The sequence below is a fragment of the Arachis hypogaea genome, chromosome 4 (genome assembly GCF_003086295.3).
Source record: "Arachis hypogaea cultivar Tifrunner chromosome 4, arahy.Tifrunner.gnm2.J5K5, whole genome shotgun sequence".
In the NCBI taxonomy this organism is placed as follows: Eukaryota; Viridiplantae; Streptophyta; class Magnoliopsida; order Fabales; family Fabaceae; genus Arachis; species Arachis hypogaea.
The window spans coordinates 97,428,107-97,450,705 of record NC_092039.1 but is presented as its reverse complement, the minus strand read 5'-3'; the positions used below and the strand labels follow the sequence as shown (position 1 = coordinate 97,450,705).

The 22,599-nt window shown below is 31.9% G+C and overlaps 3 protein-coding genes across 3 annotated transcripts; all 3 read right to left on the bottom strand.

The window, feature by feature from the left end:
* Positions 1-5,533: 5,533 nt before the first annotated feature.
* Positions 5,534-6,106, bottom strand: LOC140184177 (uncharacterized). Its single transcript, XM_072234476.1, has one exon. The coding sequence runs from the start codon at positions 6,104-6,106 to the stop codon at positions 5,534-5,536; it is 573 nt and encodes a 190-aa protein (XP_072090577.1).
* A 36-nt stretch (positions 6,107-6,142) lies between these two features.
* Positions 6,143-7,405, bottom strand: LOC112795055 (uncharacterized). Its single transcript, XM_025837013.1, has one exon. It carries the CDS (start codon positions 7,403-7,405, stop codon positions 6,143-6,145), a length of 1,263 nt encoding a protein of 420 aa, XP_025692798.1.
* A 5,875-nt stretch (positions 7,406-13,280) lies between these two features.
* On the bottom strand, positions 13,281-18,931 carry LOC112797005 (UPF0481 protein At3g47200). The gene is made up of 4 exons (XM_025839721.3): positions 18,793-18,931; positions 17,208-18,130; positions 15,794-16,271; positions 13,281-14,423 (listed from the first exon to the last, which is right to left on the bottom strand). The coding sequence occupies exons 2-4, from the start codon at positions 18,123-18,125 to the stop codon at positions 13,780-13,782; spliced, it is 2,040 nt and encodes a 679-aa protein (XP_025695506.1). The 5' UTR covers positions 18,126-18,130; positions 18,793-18,931; the 3' UTR covers positions 13,281-13,779.
* Positions 18,932-22,599: the final 3,668 nt, after the last annotated feature.

Sequence of the window (22,599 nt, the reverse complement as noted above, 5' to 3'; positions counted from 1 at the left end):
CATAGAAGCATGAGTACTAGAGGTTAGTAAACCTTCTTTTACTTCTTCCTTTGTTAAATTTTTCTTGAGAATGGGTGATAAAAAGAAAAAGTTTTTACCTCACATCGAAAGTGTTGAGGATTATAGTTGGGTTGACAGGGACGTGCACATACGAGGCTCATTGTTTTCTGATGTTGAGAGTGTCAACAGGGTGAATCTGGGTAGGATAGCTAGGGCTGGGTTTCGGCTGGAATTGTTGCCATGCAACCGGTCTGATCGCGTTTTTCATAGAAGGAACGATTTTCAAAGTTTTTATATGTATAGCTGCGTCATGGAGGAGTTGCGAGTGAAGCTTCCCTTTACCAGTTTCGAATGTAGTGTTTTGAAACAACTGAACTGTGCGCCCTCCCAAGTGCATCCTAATGGTTGGGCCTTTATTAGGTGTTTCCAAGGCTTGATGGATTTTCTTGAAGTTAAGCCGGATTTAGAACTGTTTTTCTGTTTGTTTCAGGCTAAGGGGGTATGGGAAGGTCTATGGATTAATCTGAATAGTACTCCAGGTTTTTCGGTTTTTAAACTTTACAAATCTTCCTTTAAAGATTTCAAGGAAATGTATCTGAAAGTGAAATCTGTTGATGAAGAATTTCCTTTTTACATTGATGAACATTTGGGGGAAAAATTTCCTATGTACTGGTGTTGCCATCCGCAACACATACTGGGCCCCGAGTTCATAAATGGTCAAAATGAGTGTATAATTTCATTTCTGCTAGAGATGGTTGAGAAAAGTGGTTTAATTTCGGTGCCTGATTTACTTCCTTGGGAGGAAGATAAGGGCTCTGTTATTGAATACTTTGGTAAGGATTTGAAAAAACTGTTTCCTAATGTTACCTATTTTTGATTGCCTAGCTAAATAACTGTTCGGTGTTTTCAGCTGGTGCTTTTCCGGGGGTGACCGCATCTAGCTTAAGGTCTCGATTTAAAGCAAAAAACTTTGAGGGTTCGTCGTCTAATCAGGACAAGGCTGATGGGGGTGTCGAGGTTAATCAGCCCCCGCCGAAGAAGAAGGCGATTGTTTTTAAGAAAAGGAAGACAGAGTCAGCTTTGTCGGGAGATATGCAGGGTAAGGAGGAAAATGTTCAGCTAGATGATTTGTCAAATTTTTTGATGAAGCAGCAGAGGCTACACTTATTTGAAGAGGAAGGCGAGAGCTCGTCGGTGTGGAACCAAAAGTTTCCATTTAATATTGTTGCTGATGAAGTCGTTCAGACTGTGACGGACATTAGGCGAGTAGAGGAGGTTGGGGATATAGGTGTTGATCAGTTTTTACAGGTATCTGTTTTTGTTTGTTGTTTGTTTGTTGTTTTTTTTTTTCGAACTGGATTTTGATCTGTGGGTATTAGGTATTGGGGTTTCGGCTAGCTTGCATTGGTCGTAGCCAAGAGAAAAAACACAGGAAGTCGATTGGTGAGGCTTCGCAAGTTTCTGAATTGAAGGAACAACTTTTGTTGAAAGAAACGAACATAATTGATTTGAAGAAAAAGTTGTCTGAGGTCGAGTCTGAATTGAAGGTCCAAAAAGAGTGTTATGAGGAAATTTCTGGTCTGCTGAAGAAAAAAGAAAATGATTTGTCGAGTTTGAGTACTCAGGTGATTGAGGTGTCGGCGAAGATGAAAGATCTTAAGAATCGTAAGGAAGGAGATATTCTGGATGCTTTTGCTGAGGGTTTCCAACGAGCTGTTAATCAGGCGAGGTTTTTGTTTCCTGAAGAAGATTTTTCGGCCATGGATCCCGGCAAAGTAATTCGGGATGGTAAGCTTGTTGACGATGAAGAGGAGGGAGGTGACAGCTTAAATAACTGATATTTTCTTTTAGAAAATTTTTGTTTGAATTGAGGATCTGGTTTGTTATGACTGAACATTAGTATTTTGTATTTAAGTATTTATCTGTCAAAACCTGTTTCGATTGGGGTTTGTTTGCTTCCCCATCGTGTATTTTGTTGCCTTTGTATGGCTTTAATGACAGTGTGCATTATGGCATTTGCGCATTCGTATAATGATAATGCGACTTTAGATATAATCTGTTTCTCCTTTAAAGGAGTGTAATTTTGTCTGGAGTAAGTCCCTTTCGGGGGATGATTGATCAGTTTGATTGAAATGAAATGTAAATTACAATGTATTAACAGCAGTACCTGTGAAATGTTTTAATTTTTTCAAGGTAAGCCAGCCTCATTAAAACCTCCACGAGCAAAAACCCTTTGGGAAAAATTCTCATGGTAGGAAAAAGAGTACTGGCCTGTTGATTTGCTAACTATAGTATCGCTTTAGGGAGCCGACATTCCATGTGCTAGGAAGTTGAGTGCCATTTATGTCTTCCAACTTGTATGCCCCTTTGCCGAGGACTTCAGATATTTTGTAGGGACCATCCCATGTTGCAGCAAGTTTCCCATGAGAGGGAGGTCGGCGGGCTTGTTCTGTTTTTCTGAGTACCAAGTCACCAGTGTTGAAGGACCTCGGTTTCACCTTCTGCCCATGTCGTCGGCTGAGTTGTTGCTGTAGTGCTCGGTGTCGAATGGCTGCTGTTTCTCGTATTTCCTCGATTAGATCGAGCTCTGCTTGCCGAGCTTGATCATGCTCTTTAGCTATCGTCCGCATTGAGCCGTGCGAGACCTCTATAGGGATCATAGCTTCAGATCCGTATACCAAACGGAATGGGCTTTCTTTTGTTGTTGAATGAGCGGTAGTATTATATGCCCATAACACTTCTGGCACAAGCTCGGCCCATAATCCCTTTGCATCGTCTAGCTTTTTCCTTAAAGCCTGGAGAATGACCTTATTGGCAGCCTCCGCTAATCCGTTTGACTGTGGATGTTCGACCGAAGAAAAATGCTGTTTTATTTTAAGATTCTGCAAAAAAGCTTTAAAACTTTGGTCGACAAATTGACGGCCATTGTCAGTTGTAATATTACTCGGTATGCCAAATCTACATATTATGTTTTTCCAAACGAAGCTTATCATTTGTGCAGATGTGATTTTTGCCAAAGGTTGTGCTTCAATCCATTTGGAACAGTAATCAATTGCAACTACCAAGTATTTTACCTGTCTTGGAGCAGTGGGGAAAGGTCCTAAAATATCGATTCCCCATTTTTCGAATGGCCAGCTTACCGTCGAATGATGAAGATGTTCTGCTGGTAGATGAATGGTCGGCGAATGCCTCTGACAATTATCACATGTTCTGACCTTGTGTTTGCTATCTTCCCATATCGTCGGCCAGTAGAACCCGGCTCGGAGGATTTTCTGTGACATGCTACGAGCTCCAGAGTGTATTCCACAAATTCCCTCGTGTGCTTCTGATAATACAAGTTCGGCGTCTGCCCTGTTCAAACATTTTAGTAGAGGTCGAGAGTATCCTCGCCTATACAGGTTATCATTTAACAGTGTGTAATAGGAGGCCTGTCTTCTGAATTTACCTTTATTGTCAATGTAGCTCGGAATTGTTCCAGAACGGAGGTATTGAATGTAAGGTTGTTGCCAATTTTCTTTATCAACAATGTTTAGAATATTATGTGTATCAATACTCGGCTTATCTAGTGTTGACTGTAGAAGGGTAGTGGTGTATGTTTGTGTAGTTGCTAATTTTGACAGGATATCTGCTCTATGGTTTTGTTCCCTAGGTATATGAATGATGTTGATTGTTGAAAAATTTTGTAATAGTTGATGAACAATATCCAAGTATTTTAATAAGATCGGGTCTTTTGTTTGAAAACTGTGGTTTACCTGCTGGACAACCAATAATGAATCACAGTAAACTCTTAAACTATCAATATGTAGATCGGTTGCTAACCTGAGCCCTGCGATGAGGGCCTCGTATTCGGATTGGTTATTGCTAGCCTTGAATGAGAATCTGAGGGAGTGCTCGAGGACTATCCCATCTGAATTTTCGAGTAGTATTCCAGCGCCCGCGCCTTGAGTGTTGGAAGCCCCGTCTACAAATAAGGTCCAGGTTGGACTTGATGTGTCTGAGCATGGTTCCGTAAGTTCGGCGATAAAGTCAACTAGGTATTGGGACTTGACCGACCCTCGTGGCTGATATTGAATGTCAAATTCTGACAACTCGATAGCCCACTTAATTAGTCTTCCTGCTAATTCAGGTTTTGCAAGAACCTGCCGTAAAGGTTGTCCTGTTCTGACGATGATTGTGTGGCTTTGGAAATATGGTCGGAGCCGTCTTGATGAGAATACTAGAGCTAAGGCAAGCTTTTCCAACCTTGGGTAGCGAAGCTCGGCATTTTGTAAGGACTTGCTCACGAAATAGACTGGCTGTTGGTTCCGATCTGTTTCTGTTACAAGTGCAGAACTGATAGCATTGTCAGTGATAGATAAGTATATGTATAACGGTTCACCGGATTTTGGCTTTTGTAAGACAGGGGGTTTTGAAAGAAACTCTTTTAAATTCTGGAAAGCCAGTTCACAGTCCTGGTTCCATTCAAAATGCTTTGCTTTCTTTTTTAAACATTGAAAGAAATTTGACGATTTAGGTGCTAAGCATGGTAAAAATCTAGATAAAGCGGCTAATCGTCCTGTTAGCCGTTGAACCTCTTTTACTGTGGATGGGCTTTGCATGGTGAGTATTGCTTGACATTTTTCTGGATTTGCTTCAATTCCTCGGCTTGTGAGGATGAACCCGAGGAATTTTCCTCCCTGCACTCCGAAGGCGCATTTTTCTGGATTTAACTTCATGTTGTATCGTCGGATCTGTCCGAAGATTTCAGCTAGGTCTTGGATATGAGAGTCGCCGAGTTTTGTTTTGGCGACCATATCATCAACGTAAACTTCTATATTTCGGCCTATTTGCTGCTGGAAAATCTTGTTCATTAGCCGCTGATATGTGGCTCCTGCATTTTTTAGACCAAAGGGCATGACATTATAGCAATAATTTCCGTTTTCAGTTATGAAAGCCGTTTTTTCCTGGTCCATTTTGTGCATAAGAATCTGGTTATAACCAGAGTATGCGTCCATAAAGCTTAAAGTACCATAGCCACAAGAGTTGTCAACCAGTGTATCAATACAAGGTAGAGGGTAAGCATCTTTTGGGCATGCTTTATTTAAATCAGTAAAATCGACGCACATGCGCCACTTACCATTATTCTTTCTTACCATAACCACATTGGCGAGCCATGTTGTAAATCGGATTTCTCTGATGAAGTTTGCATGAATGAGCTTTTGTACCTCGGCAATTGATGCTTGTCGCTTTTCGGTGCCGAGGTTTCTTTTTTTCTGGGAAATCGGCCTAGTTGCTGGATTTAGTGCCAGTTTATGTGTTATAATAGAAGGATCTATTCCTGGCATGTCCGCGGAGGTCCATGCGAATAGGTCGGCATTCTCCTGCAGAAAGCTTGTTAGACTTTTCTTATCTTCTGGAGTCATGGAAGTACCTACAAAAGTAAATTTTAGTGGATCGTCTTTTAAAATGATTTTTGCCAACTCCTCGTTCGGCGCAGGCCGATCCTGAAAGTCGGCGCGTGGGTCAAGTTCGGATATTGTTATCTGTTCCGACTTTATAGAGTTGCATGTGATTGTCCGACTTTTTTGAGCGGCTTTAGGCTTGTGTTGTAGCATTGCCTCACCTCCTGGAGATCTCCATGAACTGTAGCTATGACATTGTCCTGCACAGGAAACTTGACACAAAGGTGAACAGTGAAAACGATTGCAGCGAATTTATTTAAAAAAGGTCTGCCTAATATAACATTGTATGGGCTAAAACAGTCGACTACAAGATACTGAATATCTTGTGTATTGTGTAATGGTTGCTCACCGAATGTGGTTTGTAACCACACTGATCCGAGTACAGGAACTCGTTCTCCTGAAAATCCAACCAGGTCTCCCATGTACGGCTGGAGAATGTTGTTACTCAGCTTCATTTTTTCAAAGGTGGTGAAAAATAGAACATCTGCACTGCTTCCTGGGTCGAGTAAGACTTTCTTCACTATCAGGTCTCCCAGCTGAATTGAAATGACGACAGGGTCATCCAGATTGGCCTCGGCACCGTTAAAGTCGGTTGGTCTGAAGGTTACTTCTGAGATGTTCGTCGGTGGCCGAGGATGGCTTGGGGCATCCGTAATTGCTAGCATGGCCCTGTAAGTACGCTTTCGGGCTGAGCTTGTGTGTCATCCTCCAGCGTAGCCTCCGGAGATACAGTTTATTACCCCTCTAGGTTGCGCCGGTGCTTTGTCCTTTCCTTTTGAGGAGGCGCCGGCTGTTGACGTGTCTGGTGTGGGGCTAGTATTTTTCTGCATCTGCCCTGCAATAAATTTATCGAGATGTCCTTGCCTTGCTAGCCGTTCAAGGAGATCTTTGGCGATGACACATTCGTCGGTGGTGTGTCCGTGTTTCTGGTGAAAAGTGCAATACTTTGATCTGTCGACACTTTTTGACTCGGGATAATTGCCAGCTTTGCGAGGAGGCTTGATTAGTTTGGAGTTTAATATCTCCTTTATAATATCGTCCCTTTTTGTGTTGAATTTGGTGTATGAGTCATATCGTGGAACCGGCTTAAATGCTTTTTTGCTATCCCGAGGTTTATCGTCGTCCTTATTCGTTGCCGATCTTTCCGTTTTCCTTGCTTGTCTGAGTTCCTCAACGTCGATCTGACCCTTGGCTTTTTCACGAAATTCGGCTAAGGTTTTTGGCTTGGTCACAGCAATAGTTTCCTGGAATTTGCCAGGGCGAAGGCCGCTTTTTATGGCGTGTAAATGAACTTCTGGATGGAGGTCGGAAATTCTCATGGCGACCTTTGTAAAGCGGGTGATATAGTCCTTCAGGCTTTCTTGTGCTCCCTGTTTTATGGTCGTCAAGTAATCAGAATCGTGGAGATATATTGCGGATGCTGCAAAATGATCTTCAAATTGGGCAGCCAGCTCCTGAAAACGAGATATCGAATCTGCAGGCAAAGAACAAAACCAGTCAAGTGCAGGACCGTCTAAAAAAGATGGAAAACATCGACAAAGAATTAGATCAGATGCACCATTAACGATCATAATAGATCGGAACTTCTTGACATGCTGCTTTGGGTCACCCAACCCGTCATATGGGGTTAAAGTTGTCGGCAGAGTGAATTGTCGGGGGAGTTGGAAGTTCATTATATCTGCTGTGAATGGTCCTGCCGAGTTGTCGGGTTGTTCTTCTTCGTTGTCAGGTTGGGTTTCGTCATGGCGCCGATCTCCTTCGTTGTCGCTCTGTGGCGTCTCCGAGACATGAGTTCGTTCGTTGTTTTCATGATCGTGATTATGATGCTCTAGGCGAGCTTGTTCTAATTGTGCGATTTGGTTTTGCATTCTCTGGTTTTCTTCTGCCATTCGCTGATTTGCTTGTTGGAGTTCAGTCACCATCCTCAGAAGTTCGGATGGAGTTGGCGGGGGAGCCTCAGCCATGAAAGTATGTGTAAATTTTGGGGCCTGCCGCGAATGATGTTTTCAAATTTTTCGATCCCTACGGTGGGCGCCAATGTTCTTACCAGCCTGAACCGAGGTATAGGTCGCTCCTTCTGGTAAGGTCGGCAAGCTTCCAAGACGTGTCCCAAACTTCGTCGGCAAGAGAGAGAGGTGGAGGTGGGTACCTGCAAAGGCACTCCGACGCTCAAGTTAATAGGTGAAAATATATGAGGACTTTTTCTTAGAAAGATTGCATACCTCTTTCGTTCCTGTCCTTTGCTTTTATATTTGTTCGGATTGGGATGACCGTTTTATCTAGGTCGTAACGTCTGAGGAGAGAATTAATCACATGTCCGACGTTATGGAGATAAATGCCGATTATTGCGAATATTCGGCCATTATTGTGGGTGCGTTACCGAGCTATAATTCGTAACCGATCTTACTGGTCATATCATATTCTATTCTTGATGGCAATATTGCAGGTAATAAATCACAAACTTAGAAACACTTTCTCTATTTTTTTTGTCGAGTCAAATTTGTTTAAATGATCTAAAAAAAGGGAAAATATTTTTATGTCCGCCTTTTCCTATCATATGTTCCCATTTAATTCTCTCGCGTAGACATTATGAATGTTTTATTATTTGGATGAATCTATATTAAACTTTTTTATATTCTATTGAATTAGAATTATATATGAAAATCGGATTTTAATAGTAGGATATTTTAGAATTTAGAAAAAATTATAATTAGGGAATCAATAATTACAACGGATTTAACAACTAATTTAGATTTTTAGACTTGACATCAATAATCAATTTAGTTCGTATAGTAATTAATTTAGTGATAAAAATATTGGTTGTTATCAACACGAAAATTTATCAATAACTACCAATTTAGCAATCAAATTATCGGTAGTCATTTAGCGACTGATTTAACAATCAATACGTTGATTATTATTTAGAGATTGATTTGGTTAGCGACTGCTTTAGAAACCGATTTATTGATCAATATTTAACGACTAAGTTTGTTAACGACTTGGCACATGTTTGGTTTGTTCTTGATTGAAAATCGATTGCTAGAGGTTATCAACTGAAATTGGTTGTTATTTTTCAATTTAACGACCATTCAAATCGATCGTTAAATCAGTCATTATTTTCGTAATTTCTTGTAATCATATATATATATATATATATATATATATATATATAATAATAATAATAATAATAATAATAATAATTTATTCTATCTAAATGAATTAAATTTTGAAAGTATCAAAATTAAAAAATACTAATATTTTTAAACGGAGAAAATATATAGATGATATTTTGTAGTACAAAGGAATGTCATTTTCATAATTATTTTAGTTGATAAGTCATTACATACCTTTATTTACTTGATATCGTCAACAAGGTATATAGCTTAAACAATTGTTACTAGCACAAGTTGCATACTAATTGTTTTCAATAAAAAATGTGGTTATTGATATGTTCATCATCATCATCAATAATTATCTTTGCCAGGAAGATGCTCTATTTGACGTTAACTATGTACCATGAAAGCTGAAACTTGTTTCAATGTCAAAGATTGTTAATAATTTATACCAATAAGTTCACATAATAAAGACCTAGATGTAGATATAAAAAACAAAGACTCGGATGATTATCATATACCTGAAGTAAATACTGTACCGGATAAAGTTAACTATCTATATTTATTTATTATTTTAAACATTTAAGAAAAAAAAAGCAAATTCAACAATAATAATTAAAAAAAAGGTTATATAATAACGTAGAGTAGGAATTTTTTAAAAGAAAATAAAAGAAAATAAAATATCTCACTTTTAAAATGAAATATGTTTCGGATCAATTCTTGGTTTCTTATTGAAGCAGTTACAATCTGGTTATTCGAATATGGGTTACTATTGCGGTCTAAACCGATTTGATAATGATAAATTTTTAACCAATATTTAAATTTAAATATTTTTTTATCCTAACCAACAAGATAAAAAGAGAGCCAAAAGCTCTTTTAGGTATATTATACATTTTTAATCCTCAGATACACCTTTTAAATATCTATTTTGATTTAAGTGTCGAAACATCCTTATAAGTACCATTTCTATCGTTCTAAAAGTTCGATTTCGTCCCCATTAAAAATTGATAAGTCTCTAATCTTATTCACAACCTTTACCAACAAAATTTTGTACAAAATGTTGTCATTTGAAAAAATATAAAAGTTTTTTAACGTCATTTGTAAATTAAATTATATATAAAAAAGATAAAAAATAATTAACGAAGATATTTTGAAAAGAAGAAGAAGCAAAAGTGACAAAAGAAAAAAAAAACGATAAAAATAAGTAGGTATCAATTAAATAATTTAATATGATCAATTATTAATAATGATTATATTTTATGTCCGTAACAACCATATATATATAAAATAAAAGATTTATTTAAAGACTTCTCTGTCACCTGTTAAAAAAAAATATCACACTCAAAGACAGTTTGACTTTTCAGTTTTAAGAACAGTATAGTTGAAAAAGAAAAATTGGAATTGGTTTCGCGCATTTCTTGCGTGATGTTAGATTGATGATTTAACAAAAACAAAGGAAAGAGATGTAAGAACAACTAACTGGTTTTATAAATTAATACAACTGACAAATTATAAATTAGTTGTTTTTTTAATTAATTTAAAATGGTCGAAGGTCAGCTCATTTATTTATTTAAATAAATATTAAAAACTTAAATTTATCTTATATATACAGTAATTTATTCCTTATGATAAATTAATTTTTGATTTATTGGAATAAAAAATACTGAGCAACAAAAAAAATATTTTTTTTTAAATAAAAATCGTGAAAATGGAGAACAAGCAAAATAATAATTCTATTTCCATATTGTTTTTATAAAATTCTACAAAAAGAAATACTGAAAATGAAAAGTAAACAAATCCTAACATTACCAATGCAATAACTAATTAATAAAAGAGACCATGACAACTTCATTGGGGATATTCATCAACACTCCTTTGAAGAAATGGAAATTGGAAACCAGAGCTGGGCCAAATTATTGTACATCCAAGTAAAACTAATAAAAATTATTTGACAATTGTACTCACCTTGAAACCTACCTTATCATCTACCTCGCATTTGATCCCGTTTAAACTTCATATAGAAAAAACCGTTCGTAATCCGCAAAATATATGATATAATAAACTCAAAATAATTATATCAGATTGCATATGTTCCTTTTATCAGTGAACTGTAAAAATCTCGTATAATCCAACTTTTAAAGTTTCAGGTTTTAATACCCTATTAAATTAAGTGATTCAAACGTTTAATATAACATTATTTTATAAGAAAAGGCAGAGGTTAAGACAAAGACATTTAAAATGTATTTATTTAGACGTTTCATTTCGTTTATTGAATAATTATGTATTAGATTTTTTATATATAGTATAAATTAAAAATATTATTTTTATTAAAAAGTGTTGTTATATTTTTAAAATTATTACTTTGACTCTTTTATCAATTTTTAAATTTATTTACTATTTAATTTTTTAATAAATTTTTATTTAAATATTGTTTTATCATTTTATTATTTTTTATAAAATTTTATAATATTATCCTTTTTGCTTTTATTTTATTATTATTTTAATACTTTTTCTCATTTTATAAATTTTTTAATAATTTTTTAGAAGTTAAATTTTTATTTATAATTTTTATATTTTTCTAATAATTTTTTGTCTGATTTTTAAAGATTTATATTTTAATCTATCAATTGTTATTGCTAATTATTTTATTTTTAGTCTAACAATTCTCATTTCATTTTTGAATTCCTTGAATAAAGCTTATTGTAAAATTGAGATTTTTTTTTTAAAAAATAATTTTGTATTATTTAAAAAATTAATTTTTAGTTTATTAGTTTAAATAATGTAATTATTTAAAGAAGAACGAGAGATTTGGATCAAGTTAAGTGCATAAAGGATAAGGATGGAGATGTGTTGGCTCAAGAGGAGAAGATTAATGAAAGATGGAAGAGTTACTTCTACGAGTTATTTAACGAGGGATAGAAGACTCTTCCGAGCCTTGGTCGATTATGCACAAGGGAAGAAGATCAAAACTTTGACTACTATCGAATGATTCGAGACTTCGAGGTAAAAGAGGCTTTAAAGCAGATGAAAAATGGCAAGACAGTAGGACCTGATAATATCCCGATTGAGGTTTGGAAAGGTCTTGGAGAAAAAGGCATCAACTGGTTAACCAAGCCTTTTAATGAGATTTTAAGGTCAAAGAAGATGCCTGATGAGTGGAGAAAGAGCACATTGGTACCTATCTACAAGAATAAGAGGGATATACAAAGTTGCGGAAACTATAGAGGGATTAAGCTTATGAGTCATACTATGAAGTTATGGGAAAAGGTGATAGAACGGAGGTTAAGAAAAGAGACACAAGTAATAGAGAATCAATTTGGATTTATGTCAGGAAGATCTACCACTAAAGCGATATACCTATTAAGAAGGATGATGGAGAGGTATCGTAGTAGTAAAAGGGACCTACATATGGTGTTTATTGATTTGGAAAAAGCGTATGATAGGGTACCAAGGGAGGTCTTATGGAAGGTTTTAGAAAAGAGAAGAGTAAGGATCGCATATATTCGAGCAATTAAAGACATGTATGATGGGGCCACAACTAGTGTGAAGACTCAAGGTGGTGTGACGGAAGAATTTCCTATTGGTATAGGATTACACCAGGGATCATCATCCTTAAGCCCATACCTTTTCACATTAGTCCTGGAAGTACTCACAGAGCACATCCAAGAGCCTGTGCCATGGTGCATGCTTTTTGCCGATGATATCGTCCTTATGGGAGAGTCAAGGGAAGACCTAAATAAGAAGTTGGAGTTATGGAGAGAAGTTTTAGAAGTGTATGGTCTGCGCATAAGCCGTAGCAAGACGGAATATATGGAATGTAAGTTCAGTCTGAGAAGGGAAAACCCCAATATAGAGGTGAAGATTGGAGAAAACATCCTAGAAAAAGTTAAAAGTTTTAAGTATCTTGCGTGCATCATACAGGATAATGGAGAGATTGAACAGGATGTAAATCATAGGATCCAAGCAGGTTGGTCCAAATGGCGGAGTGCATCTGGTTTTATATGCGACAAAAAAGTGCCTTTAAAACTTAAAGGTAAATTCTATCGCACCGCTATAAGACCGGCTATGTTGTATGGTACGGAGTGTTGGGCGGCTAAAGGGGAGCACGAACATAAGCTGAGTGTGGCAGAGATGAAGATGTTGAGATGGATGAGTCGTCATACGCGATTGGATAAAATAAGAAATGAAGATATAAGGGAGAGAGTTGGAGTAGCACCCATTATGGAAAAGATGGTTGAATCGCGTCTCAGGTGGTTTGGACATGTGAGAAGAAGACCGATAGAACATCCAGTCAGGAGGGTGGATGAGATGGAAGATAGACAAAGGGCGAAAGGCAGAGGAAGACCTAAGAAGACCATCCATGAGGTGGTCAAACAAGATCTACATGTAAACGATCTTTCTGTAGACATGATACATGACAGAGCACAATGACGTCGTTTGATTCATGTAGCCGACCCCACATAGTGGGACAAAGGCTTTGTTGTTGTTGTTGTATTTAAAAATAATAATATTAATAGTTTAAAATAATATTCATTATTTAAATATAAACATTTTTAATAAGATAGAAACATTTAGTAAGATTCGAAATTTTTTATATAAAATTGTTTAATAGTAAAAAACAGATTTTTCTTTATTTTCAAAAAATTCTAAGAATAGATTTGGAAATGGATTGATTATAAATATTAATGATAAACATTCATGTCTATACTTAATTGTGAAAAAAAAATTGCAAAAGTAAAATTATTTTCTTATACTTGTTTTCCGAAATACAAACAAATAACTAAAGAAATAAAATAAATACTTATTTTTTTTATAAAAAATACTTTTATCCCCCCCAAAAAAACTTAAAACAAAACAAAAGAACTTGATTGCAAATACATAAAAGGCAAAACTCCTAAGATGGTGCTCAACACAACTACCCAACTCTCCTCTTACAATTCATTCCTTCATCATCATTATAAGCTCATATTCAATCAACTACAATAATGCACAACCATTGTACATTCTCTTTGATCGTACATAGCAAACCACACTCAAAGACACACACCAACACATACACACAACTTTTTATTTTCCTCCAAGGTGTCCACGATCGACAATATTGATTAGTTATAGAATGAAACTGACCTAACCGAATTACCACTACTTACGGTAGTTACGGGAAATAACCACTATATACTGCAATATGGTAGTTACGGGCTACATTCCATGACGATATGATGATGTCATCCCCTGAGTAAGGCGCGAGGTGAGGCCGCCGGACCTAATCTGTCGGTTTTTCTGTTATAATAGTCAAGGATTTGAAAAACTGCGCTGAGAAGAGTGTACACAGAAATCATTCCAATCAAGCAGCTATAACTCCGCAAAAAGAACCGATCAATTCGCCGAACCGCACCGGGAAGCCAAGAATGCCATAGAAGTATGGAGGACCGTTTGATGACGTGGCATTTTGTTCCTGAATACTTGTTCAAAATCCTAACCATCTGCCAGTAAGGAGAATCGTTGATTTTGACTCGGTCAACTCCAATTACGAGCGAACGGAAATATTCCAACAACTTTTTGTTCGTCATGTTCATGTGGTCCACTATGACTTTCCGGTCTTTTAAAAGCTGAATATCGCTTTCGCGGCAAATCAAGCCGTTGAAAAAGAACGCGGCCCATGTGCACCTGTGCTTGCAGCTGAAACCGGTATGGCCTTGCTCCCAAGCAATGAGATTCTGCCACGTCACTTCTGTTGAGTTTGTGATGTGAAGCTGCGGGATTTCCAGTGTTCCGTTGCCCTTGATGAATCTGATGTCGAAATCAAAGCCTCTTGTTGTTACCACTGGTTGACCCTGATTATCTGTGTTTTGTGCTTCTTTCTTTGTAACTGAAAGTCGTAAAATGAAAAAAGTAAATCAACCTCAGATCGTCAACTCTTATTACTACTACTAGCGTCTAAGTTGCCATTTTTTTTGGTAATTAGATAAAAGACGTTTAATTTTTTTTAAATATTTTTTAATAATTAAAATTTAATGTATAATTAATTTAATTGTATTATTTTTGTCATAATTAAATTAGACAAACTAATTTGACAACAAAATTAATGAACTAAATTTTAATCTAATTTAAATTAATATTTCTTTATAAAAAAAATTACAATATCTATATAAAAATTGGCTACAATACTTAGTATATATATAAATTTTAAAAATTTTAAATCTTAATTACATGAGGGCATAGGAAAAAATGATTAGGATTTAAGATTCACAAAATATATATATAATAAGGTATATATTTTAATTTTTTTTATAATAAAAATATTGTAATTATTTTTATAAAAAATATTAATTTAGATCGATTCAAAATCTAATTCATCAATTTTTTAGTTAAATTAATTTATCAAATTAAATTTTAACAAAAATAACATAATTTAACCAATTATATGTATTAAATTTTAATTATTAAAAATATCTTTTAAAAACTGTTTTACTAATTTTTATTTGAGTGACTCTCGGTCTCAGTTGCCTTTTTGTTTGTTAATTTTTTTTGTAATCGTCTCAGTTGCCTTTTTGTTTGTTAATTTTTTTTGTAATAAGAAAACATTTTCAAAATTTACAAGTACTTAATTACATATTAATTTAAAATATATATGGCAAATTTTTTTATATATAGAACCTTTTTTTAAAAATTCAAAAATATTGAATTCTTTAAAATTTTATCAGAATATGAAGGGCAAATTATGAAATCAGTTTCAAATTTTTATTTTTTAAAAATTAAAATCAGAAATAATTAAGTTAATTTTTTATTATTTTTATTTTTTTAAAGAATTAAAATCAGACTTCATCAGGTGAGATTTTTATTTTTTTAAGAAGATTAAATAAAAAATTATCAGGTGATATTTTGTAATGTACCATATATCTGTAAAATAGCAAAATAAATTATTTCCTAGTAAAATATCATATTTATTATCATAAAAAAATAATCTGCATATATCTATATACTTTAAAAATTTTATATTTTTATTTTAATAAATAAATTAAAATAAATCCAAACCTAATAACAGGAACTATAAAGAATTTATTTTTAAATAGTTGATATTAGTTATCTCTTTTATTTTGTTATAAAATTAATTTTTAAATCTCGTTCTTTTATAGTTTAATAATAGAATTTAAAATTTAAAATTTGGAACATAAATTTAAAAAATAAAAAAATATTAATTAAAAAAATTTAAGTTTCTAGTAACAAAAATACACTTACTTCTAGCTTTGATTGTGACCCCAGCAGCTTCAAGTATGCGAGCACATCGATTATGCTCTGCTCGGTATGTCTGAGATGGAGCATCATTATTTTTGCCATTTTCCATTGCATCAGAAACGAATTGGCTGTTGCTAATATCCATTGCATTAGAAACATATTGGTTTTGTCGAAACTCGCCTACATTCTGTGCAAACTCATCATCAACACTGGTGACCGCTTGACCGAAGATGGGAGCACAACAATTTGAACACTGAGTCCCTACTTCTCGGAAGTTTCGAACCACGTTAATAGGAATGCACATGTGTTGGCTTTCTTGACGCTGTTCTGTTATTAGTGCTCCCTCTTCACCGTCGTCGGAAATGTAGGCATTAACAAGTTCAAGAAAGTGTTGTGATGGAATGTCCGGGGTGAAGCACTTGAAACTTGTCTCAGGAAAGTAGCCAAATAGATTAAGCGCAAGAGTTTCCACGGGGACAACCTACGTTGAAAAAATACAAATACAAATATTTAATATCATGCTAGCAAAATAAAAATTTAAAATTATTTTATTTAGTTAAACATTTATAATATTTTATATATAATATCTATAAGTATACAATTATCACATATAAAATTATCTAACTTTTCTAGTAATAATTAAGAGATATAAAATTAAAAAATATAAAATAACATAATTTTAAATTACTTTAAGTTGATTTTTACTATATCTTTAAGATTTTTAAAGAATATATATAATCAATTGGAATAGTAATTGAATATATAAACTGTTTTTTTATCTCTCTTATTTTGATTTCTCATCCATGTTTTAGTAATAATTAGGTAAAAATTTATATGTAATTATCATTATGAATTTGTTAATAAAAAATATTAGATAATTTAACATATTTGATTAAATTATTATTTAATAATTTTTAATTATTAATTTTACATAAAATAACTATACATGAGTATTTATCTAACAATTCATAAATTTGAGAGAATTATCATTTAACATACCAATCTATCCCACATAAAAAAAATCACTATGAATAATATCCAATAAAATCCTTAATTAAAATAATTTAGTTTAGTTAAAATATTTTTTTTAAGAGAAGAAAATCTGCCAAATATATAAAATAAAATAATTATATTATGTGTATACTAAAATTAATCATTAAAATCAGTCACTAATATAAAATACATATTAAAATATATATACACATTACAAATAAATTAAATCACACATATATAATATATTTATACACAAATATATTAATAGTTAATTTTTGTATATGAATAACATTTTTATAAAATAAAATATCTTTATCTACTAACATAAGAAATCACAAATAACATAAATTTTAAGTGTAATTTGATGCATTTGTGAGCAAAATTAAATTATTAGAGCGATAAATAAAGGGACGATAATAATCACCTCATAAAAAATTTGGTCAGACAACTTGTGGAGAATGAAAAGCGGCATCTGGTTCTGCAACTTCAACAAATCAACTAACACCTCTTCTTTCTTTCCAACATCGCCTCCGGGGCCAGAAGGCTCCAATCGGCTCTTAAGCTTTTGATTCAACTCGTTGGAAGCACAAATGAGAAGCTCAAGCAGGAAACAAGCGTCGGACAACATGATATTAGCAAGGTCGTTCCATTCTAGCTTAAGATCATCCGCATAATTTGCCCGAACTTCTTTCTCCAATCCCATGACGACTCCCATGCATTCCTTCAAGTTTGTTTCGGGCCCCTTGGGTCCGCGATGAAGAAGAGATTGCATACACTGCCACTTGATCTTTTCCCATTGCACAAGGTTCGTTCTGGTTCCCTTGTATCGCGGCCCGATCGAGATGGCCTTCGGCATGTAAGCGTTCTTGTTCCCTTCCCGGAGCTGTGCCGGGATATTGGAGATGTTGAATGGCTCAGATTGTGAGCGGAAACGACCCAGTAATGATTTTGTTGTTTCTCTCCATTCATTCAACTTCGTGTCCGCGTTGTTTTCTATGGTATCATTTATTGAAGATTCTTTAGATGGAATCAACCTTGTGGTCTCGTCGCTTTCTATGGCATCAGTTGCAGATTCCTTCAATTGAATCAACTTGTTGGTGGTCTTACTCTTTATTTCATCAGTTGTGGATTCCTTCAGTGCAATCAACTTGGTGGTAGATTCCCTAAATGCAATCAACTTTGTGGCCTCACTTTCTATGGCATCGGTTGTAGAATCCTTCCATTCATTCAATTTATTGGCGGCCTCACTTTCTATGGCATGACTTGTAGATTCCTTTTGTGCAATCAACTTGCTGACCTCATTGTCTATGGTAGGTCGATTATCATCATTTGTATCATCCATGGAACCTGCAGCAAACGGAGTCGTTAATTAATTAATTAATTCACTGATTGTCTTAAAACGTGCAGACTTTCTTTTGCATTATTTAAATAAACAAAATTGATTTTGATGGATGGTAAGGCAAAAACACAAAATTGGTTAAATTATTCGTTAGTCCTTTTAGTTTAACCAAATTGATAAATAAGTTTTTATAGTGTAAAATTTTCAATTGAATTTTTATATTATTTAATTTTTCTATAAAGTTTTATAAAAATGGTTGAATATAGTAGTTAGATTTTTGTATCTACATGTAAAATGTTTAAAGCATACATAAATTTTGAATTTAAATCGTGTAATATTTTTTATACATTTATCTAACTATATACATACATATTTTATATCATTAGTACTTTAAAACAACAACAAATTATTTTATGTATTAATTAGTGAACTATTTTTATTTTTAGGTAACCTTTGAATTTGATAAAAACATTAATAAACATAAAAAAGAATGAACACTAACAAAATATTAAAATTAAATCCTTATAGGACAACTGAGGAAATTATGAAAAGGTTGAACACACACAGATATGCATATAACTTGATGCATGGTTTTTGAATTAATCATTCTTTCAATATGCATGTATCATTATTGTAAAAATTGTTTCAACATGGTATATTTCGTACATACCTTGCTACTACTCTTTAGAAGAGGATTGCTATTGCTGAATAGTCAACACAAAAGTTGGAGATAGAAGGAAGAGAAGACAGAGAGAGTGTGAAAGGATCAATGAGAGTAGTTACACATTCTTAAGTGATAATTTATCTCCTTTTAAAGAAGTATATGATCCTAGCTTTTAGTAGAGCCTTCCGAGAACTATGGTTTATCGTCTTTGTTTATTGAGGTCAATTATATATTCTTAAGAATCCCCTATCCGGGTGTCATGCTTATGTATATTTTTTTCATGAAAATGAGAAATAAATTATGTATTTTATTTAATTTAAAATTTTGTTATAATAAATTAGCTAAAACTTAAAACAGAAAAGTACTCGATGTTTTTCAATTAATTATTCGGACTTTAAAAAAAAGTTAAAATGGTTTTCTCAGTAGTCACGCAAAAATTGAATACCTATTTATGCTGAGGTTTTGTGACAGCAATGCAAAGGCAGTAAATCTAAATTGAGAATTTTTTTATAATAAAATAAAAAAAATATTTTCAAAAACAAATTAATCTAACATTATATTTTAAATATATATTTTTTTAATTTTTATGAAGTTTATACCTTCACTCTTTTTTTTATTATATTTATTTTTATTCTTTTATTTTATACCATAATTAAATTTATTATAATATAAAAATATTAATAACTACAATAAAATAATTTTTTATTAAAACTTTATTTTTATAGTACTCATTAATATTTTGTATTGTATTTGTTAATATTTTTTATAGTATAACTGATATTTTTCTTTTTTGTTTTAAATTTAATTATATTAGTGTATTAATACTTGTTAATATATTTATTGATTAAATATTTTTATACAAATTTAATAAATACACATGTTAGTGGACATATTGATACACGAGTATTAATTAAATTTTAAATAAAAAATATTCGTTATATATACCATAAAACTATTAATCACTACTATGAAAAGAAAAATGTTATAGGATGATGTTCACATGTACCGTTGTATTTGAGTGAAACATGCTATTCCATTACTTTTAGTCATAGAGATATATATTAAAATATATAGATGGTGGAGATTTTGATAAATTTTGTAGAGTAAATTCCATTTTTCTAAGTGCACGGAGGAAAAGAGATGTGTTAATGTGTTAATCCAGTATCTCATCTTATAAGAGTGAGAAATACACTTTTGTGCTACCTACTTGACTAATGAATAATGCTTAATGAGTCAAGCGCTATTTTATTAAATAGAAGCTAAGTCACAGGCTCACAGCTTAGCTAAAATTTAATGAGCCTTTGACCCAAAATAAAATAGTAGATAAAATAAATAAAATTATAAATTGGGTTAATACAACTTACAGTAATAATAATCACAAAAAGATATAATTATTTTTTTTAATTTTCAAAGTAAAACTTGTTAATAACTTTATATGTGTGATGCACTTAAAAAAAAGTATAGATAAATATGAGAGAATTATTTTTCCAAAAAAAAAATTAGATTCCTTTAATTTGTTAGGTTGCCATGAAAAAATTTAACAAACTTAATTTAGATATTTTTAACATTTTATAAGAAGTACAAAATATCTATAACAACTGAATTTGTTAATATAGAATTTATTAGGACATATGAAATTATATTTTAAAATAAATAAATTGTTCATTAATTATATTATAAAATTGAATAAATATGTTATTTGTTTTTAATATTTATATTTACTTTCATATTATTTCAAGAATTTTGTTCAATTTTATTTTTTATTCTTAAATATATTTTACTTATAATTTTAGAGATTGACAATACTAATAGAAAATTTAATAATATATAAATACTAATATAATTTATTGTTTAGATAAGCAGAACTAGAGTTTATATAAAGTTAACATCTAAAAATATAATTGAAATAATTTTAAAATATTAAAGATAAAATTAATATTAAAGATACTCTTAAAGATAAAAAAAATATGTTTATTATTAAATTTATTTTCATTTTTTACATTATGATCGAATATCCTTAAAAAACATACTATCTTTGTAAAGACTAATAATTTATTATAGTATGGTTCTCATTGACAATAATATGAGAATATGATAAATATCACATGCTTGTTTAGTAATTATAATAAACTATTCTATAATTTCAATCTTCTTGATTTGCTAGATAATTTTATATTATATTTATATATAAATATTGAATTTACTTTTATTTGAAGTAATTGTTTATATTTAATTTGTTGGATTGTTTAATTTACATAATGAATATACACTTGTATATAAATATTGAATTTACTTTTATTTGAATATACACTTATATTTTAGATTATTGATCTCTTTAATCTCTAATTCACTTAAGATTATATTAAAAAAAATCTCAAACTTAATAAGTAACTCATAATGATGTATTTTGTATATTTTATTTTTTTTTGTTGTTCATCCAATATTCAATTTTTTTTTTTTAATTTGGACTAGATCCAGGTTACACACCTAATTGCAATGAATGAGTCCTAATGAAAATATATAATTACACACACTAAATTTCAAAAAATAAATTCAAGTCGCTTACTATTTAAATAATTTCATACTTAACTAAGAACCTTAACTTATTTTAGATATAAATATCTAATTAAGTGACTTAATTTATTAAGAAAAAATTTTTTTGTCCTTTAAATGTACGAAGCCATTATATATATTTACACTAAGACCCAAATTTTCTATTAATAGCTTGATCAGTGAAATTTTAATTAAGAGAATTTTTTAAATGACTTTAAATTTTTATAAATAGTTAGTTGTTAATAATATTTTTAAATTTTTATTTTGATTTTGTTACACGTAATAACAAGTAATAAATTTATTTAATATTTTATTTAATTTAAATTTATAAATTCTATATATTTTAAAAATTAAATAACTTATAAAATTTTTATTTTTGTTTTTAAATTTTTTATTTTTAATGTTTAAATTATTTTATCAAATTTATAATTTTAAAAATAAAATTATAAATTAAAAATTAATCTCTTAAAAAAATAGAAAAGTAGCTGAACATGCATGATAGTGTTTAATTTTAATTTCAGGATTAACAATTATTGCTAGCTACTTTAATCATACAAAAATATAATTCATGGCAAACTCTAAGTAATTGAACTCCAATTCTTTAGTAATTCAATTTTTTCTAACCTAATCAACCGTTAATTCTTTGATAAATTAATTATGCTAAAAGATTGAGTACAATCTCTGCTTTATAAATCATACCATTTTTAAGAACCCAAAAGAAACCTAATTATATGTTACGTATCAAATTAGTTTTAGATAATTGAAGAAGTACGAGAAAGAGTTTTTAGCCTAATTTTAAAGATTTTAACTTTTCTAAGATTTAGGAGAATTCAATTCAGATTAGAGTTTTTTTAAATATACTCTAATTCTTAGGATGAAGAACGAAACTCAATTCTTAAATAAAAATCAGTACATTAATCAAAGTCCTTAGGTAGCATTTGTTTTGAGGTACTGAGATAGAGACTGAGAGACTGAGACTCAGTATCATGTTTGTTGGTTCAGGGACTGATACTAAAATTTATGTCTCTGTCTCCGAAATTTCAGCACTTCCAAAAAGTAGGGACACAGGAGACTAAAATTTTTAAAGATGGATACTGAAACTTTAATAACATTTATACCTAAAATACCCTTATTTCAATTAATTAATTCTAATTTTATCCTTTGTGCTAATTAAATTAGAGTTTCATTTTTGTTTCAATTTCTGTCTTTCATTTTACACCAAACAGAATACTGAGATTTATTTCAATCTCTATCTCTTAG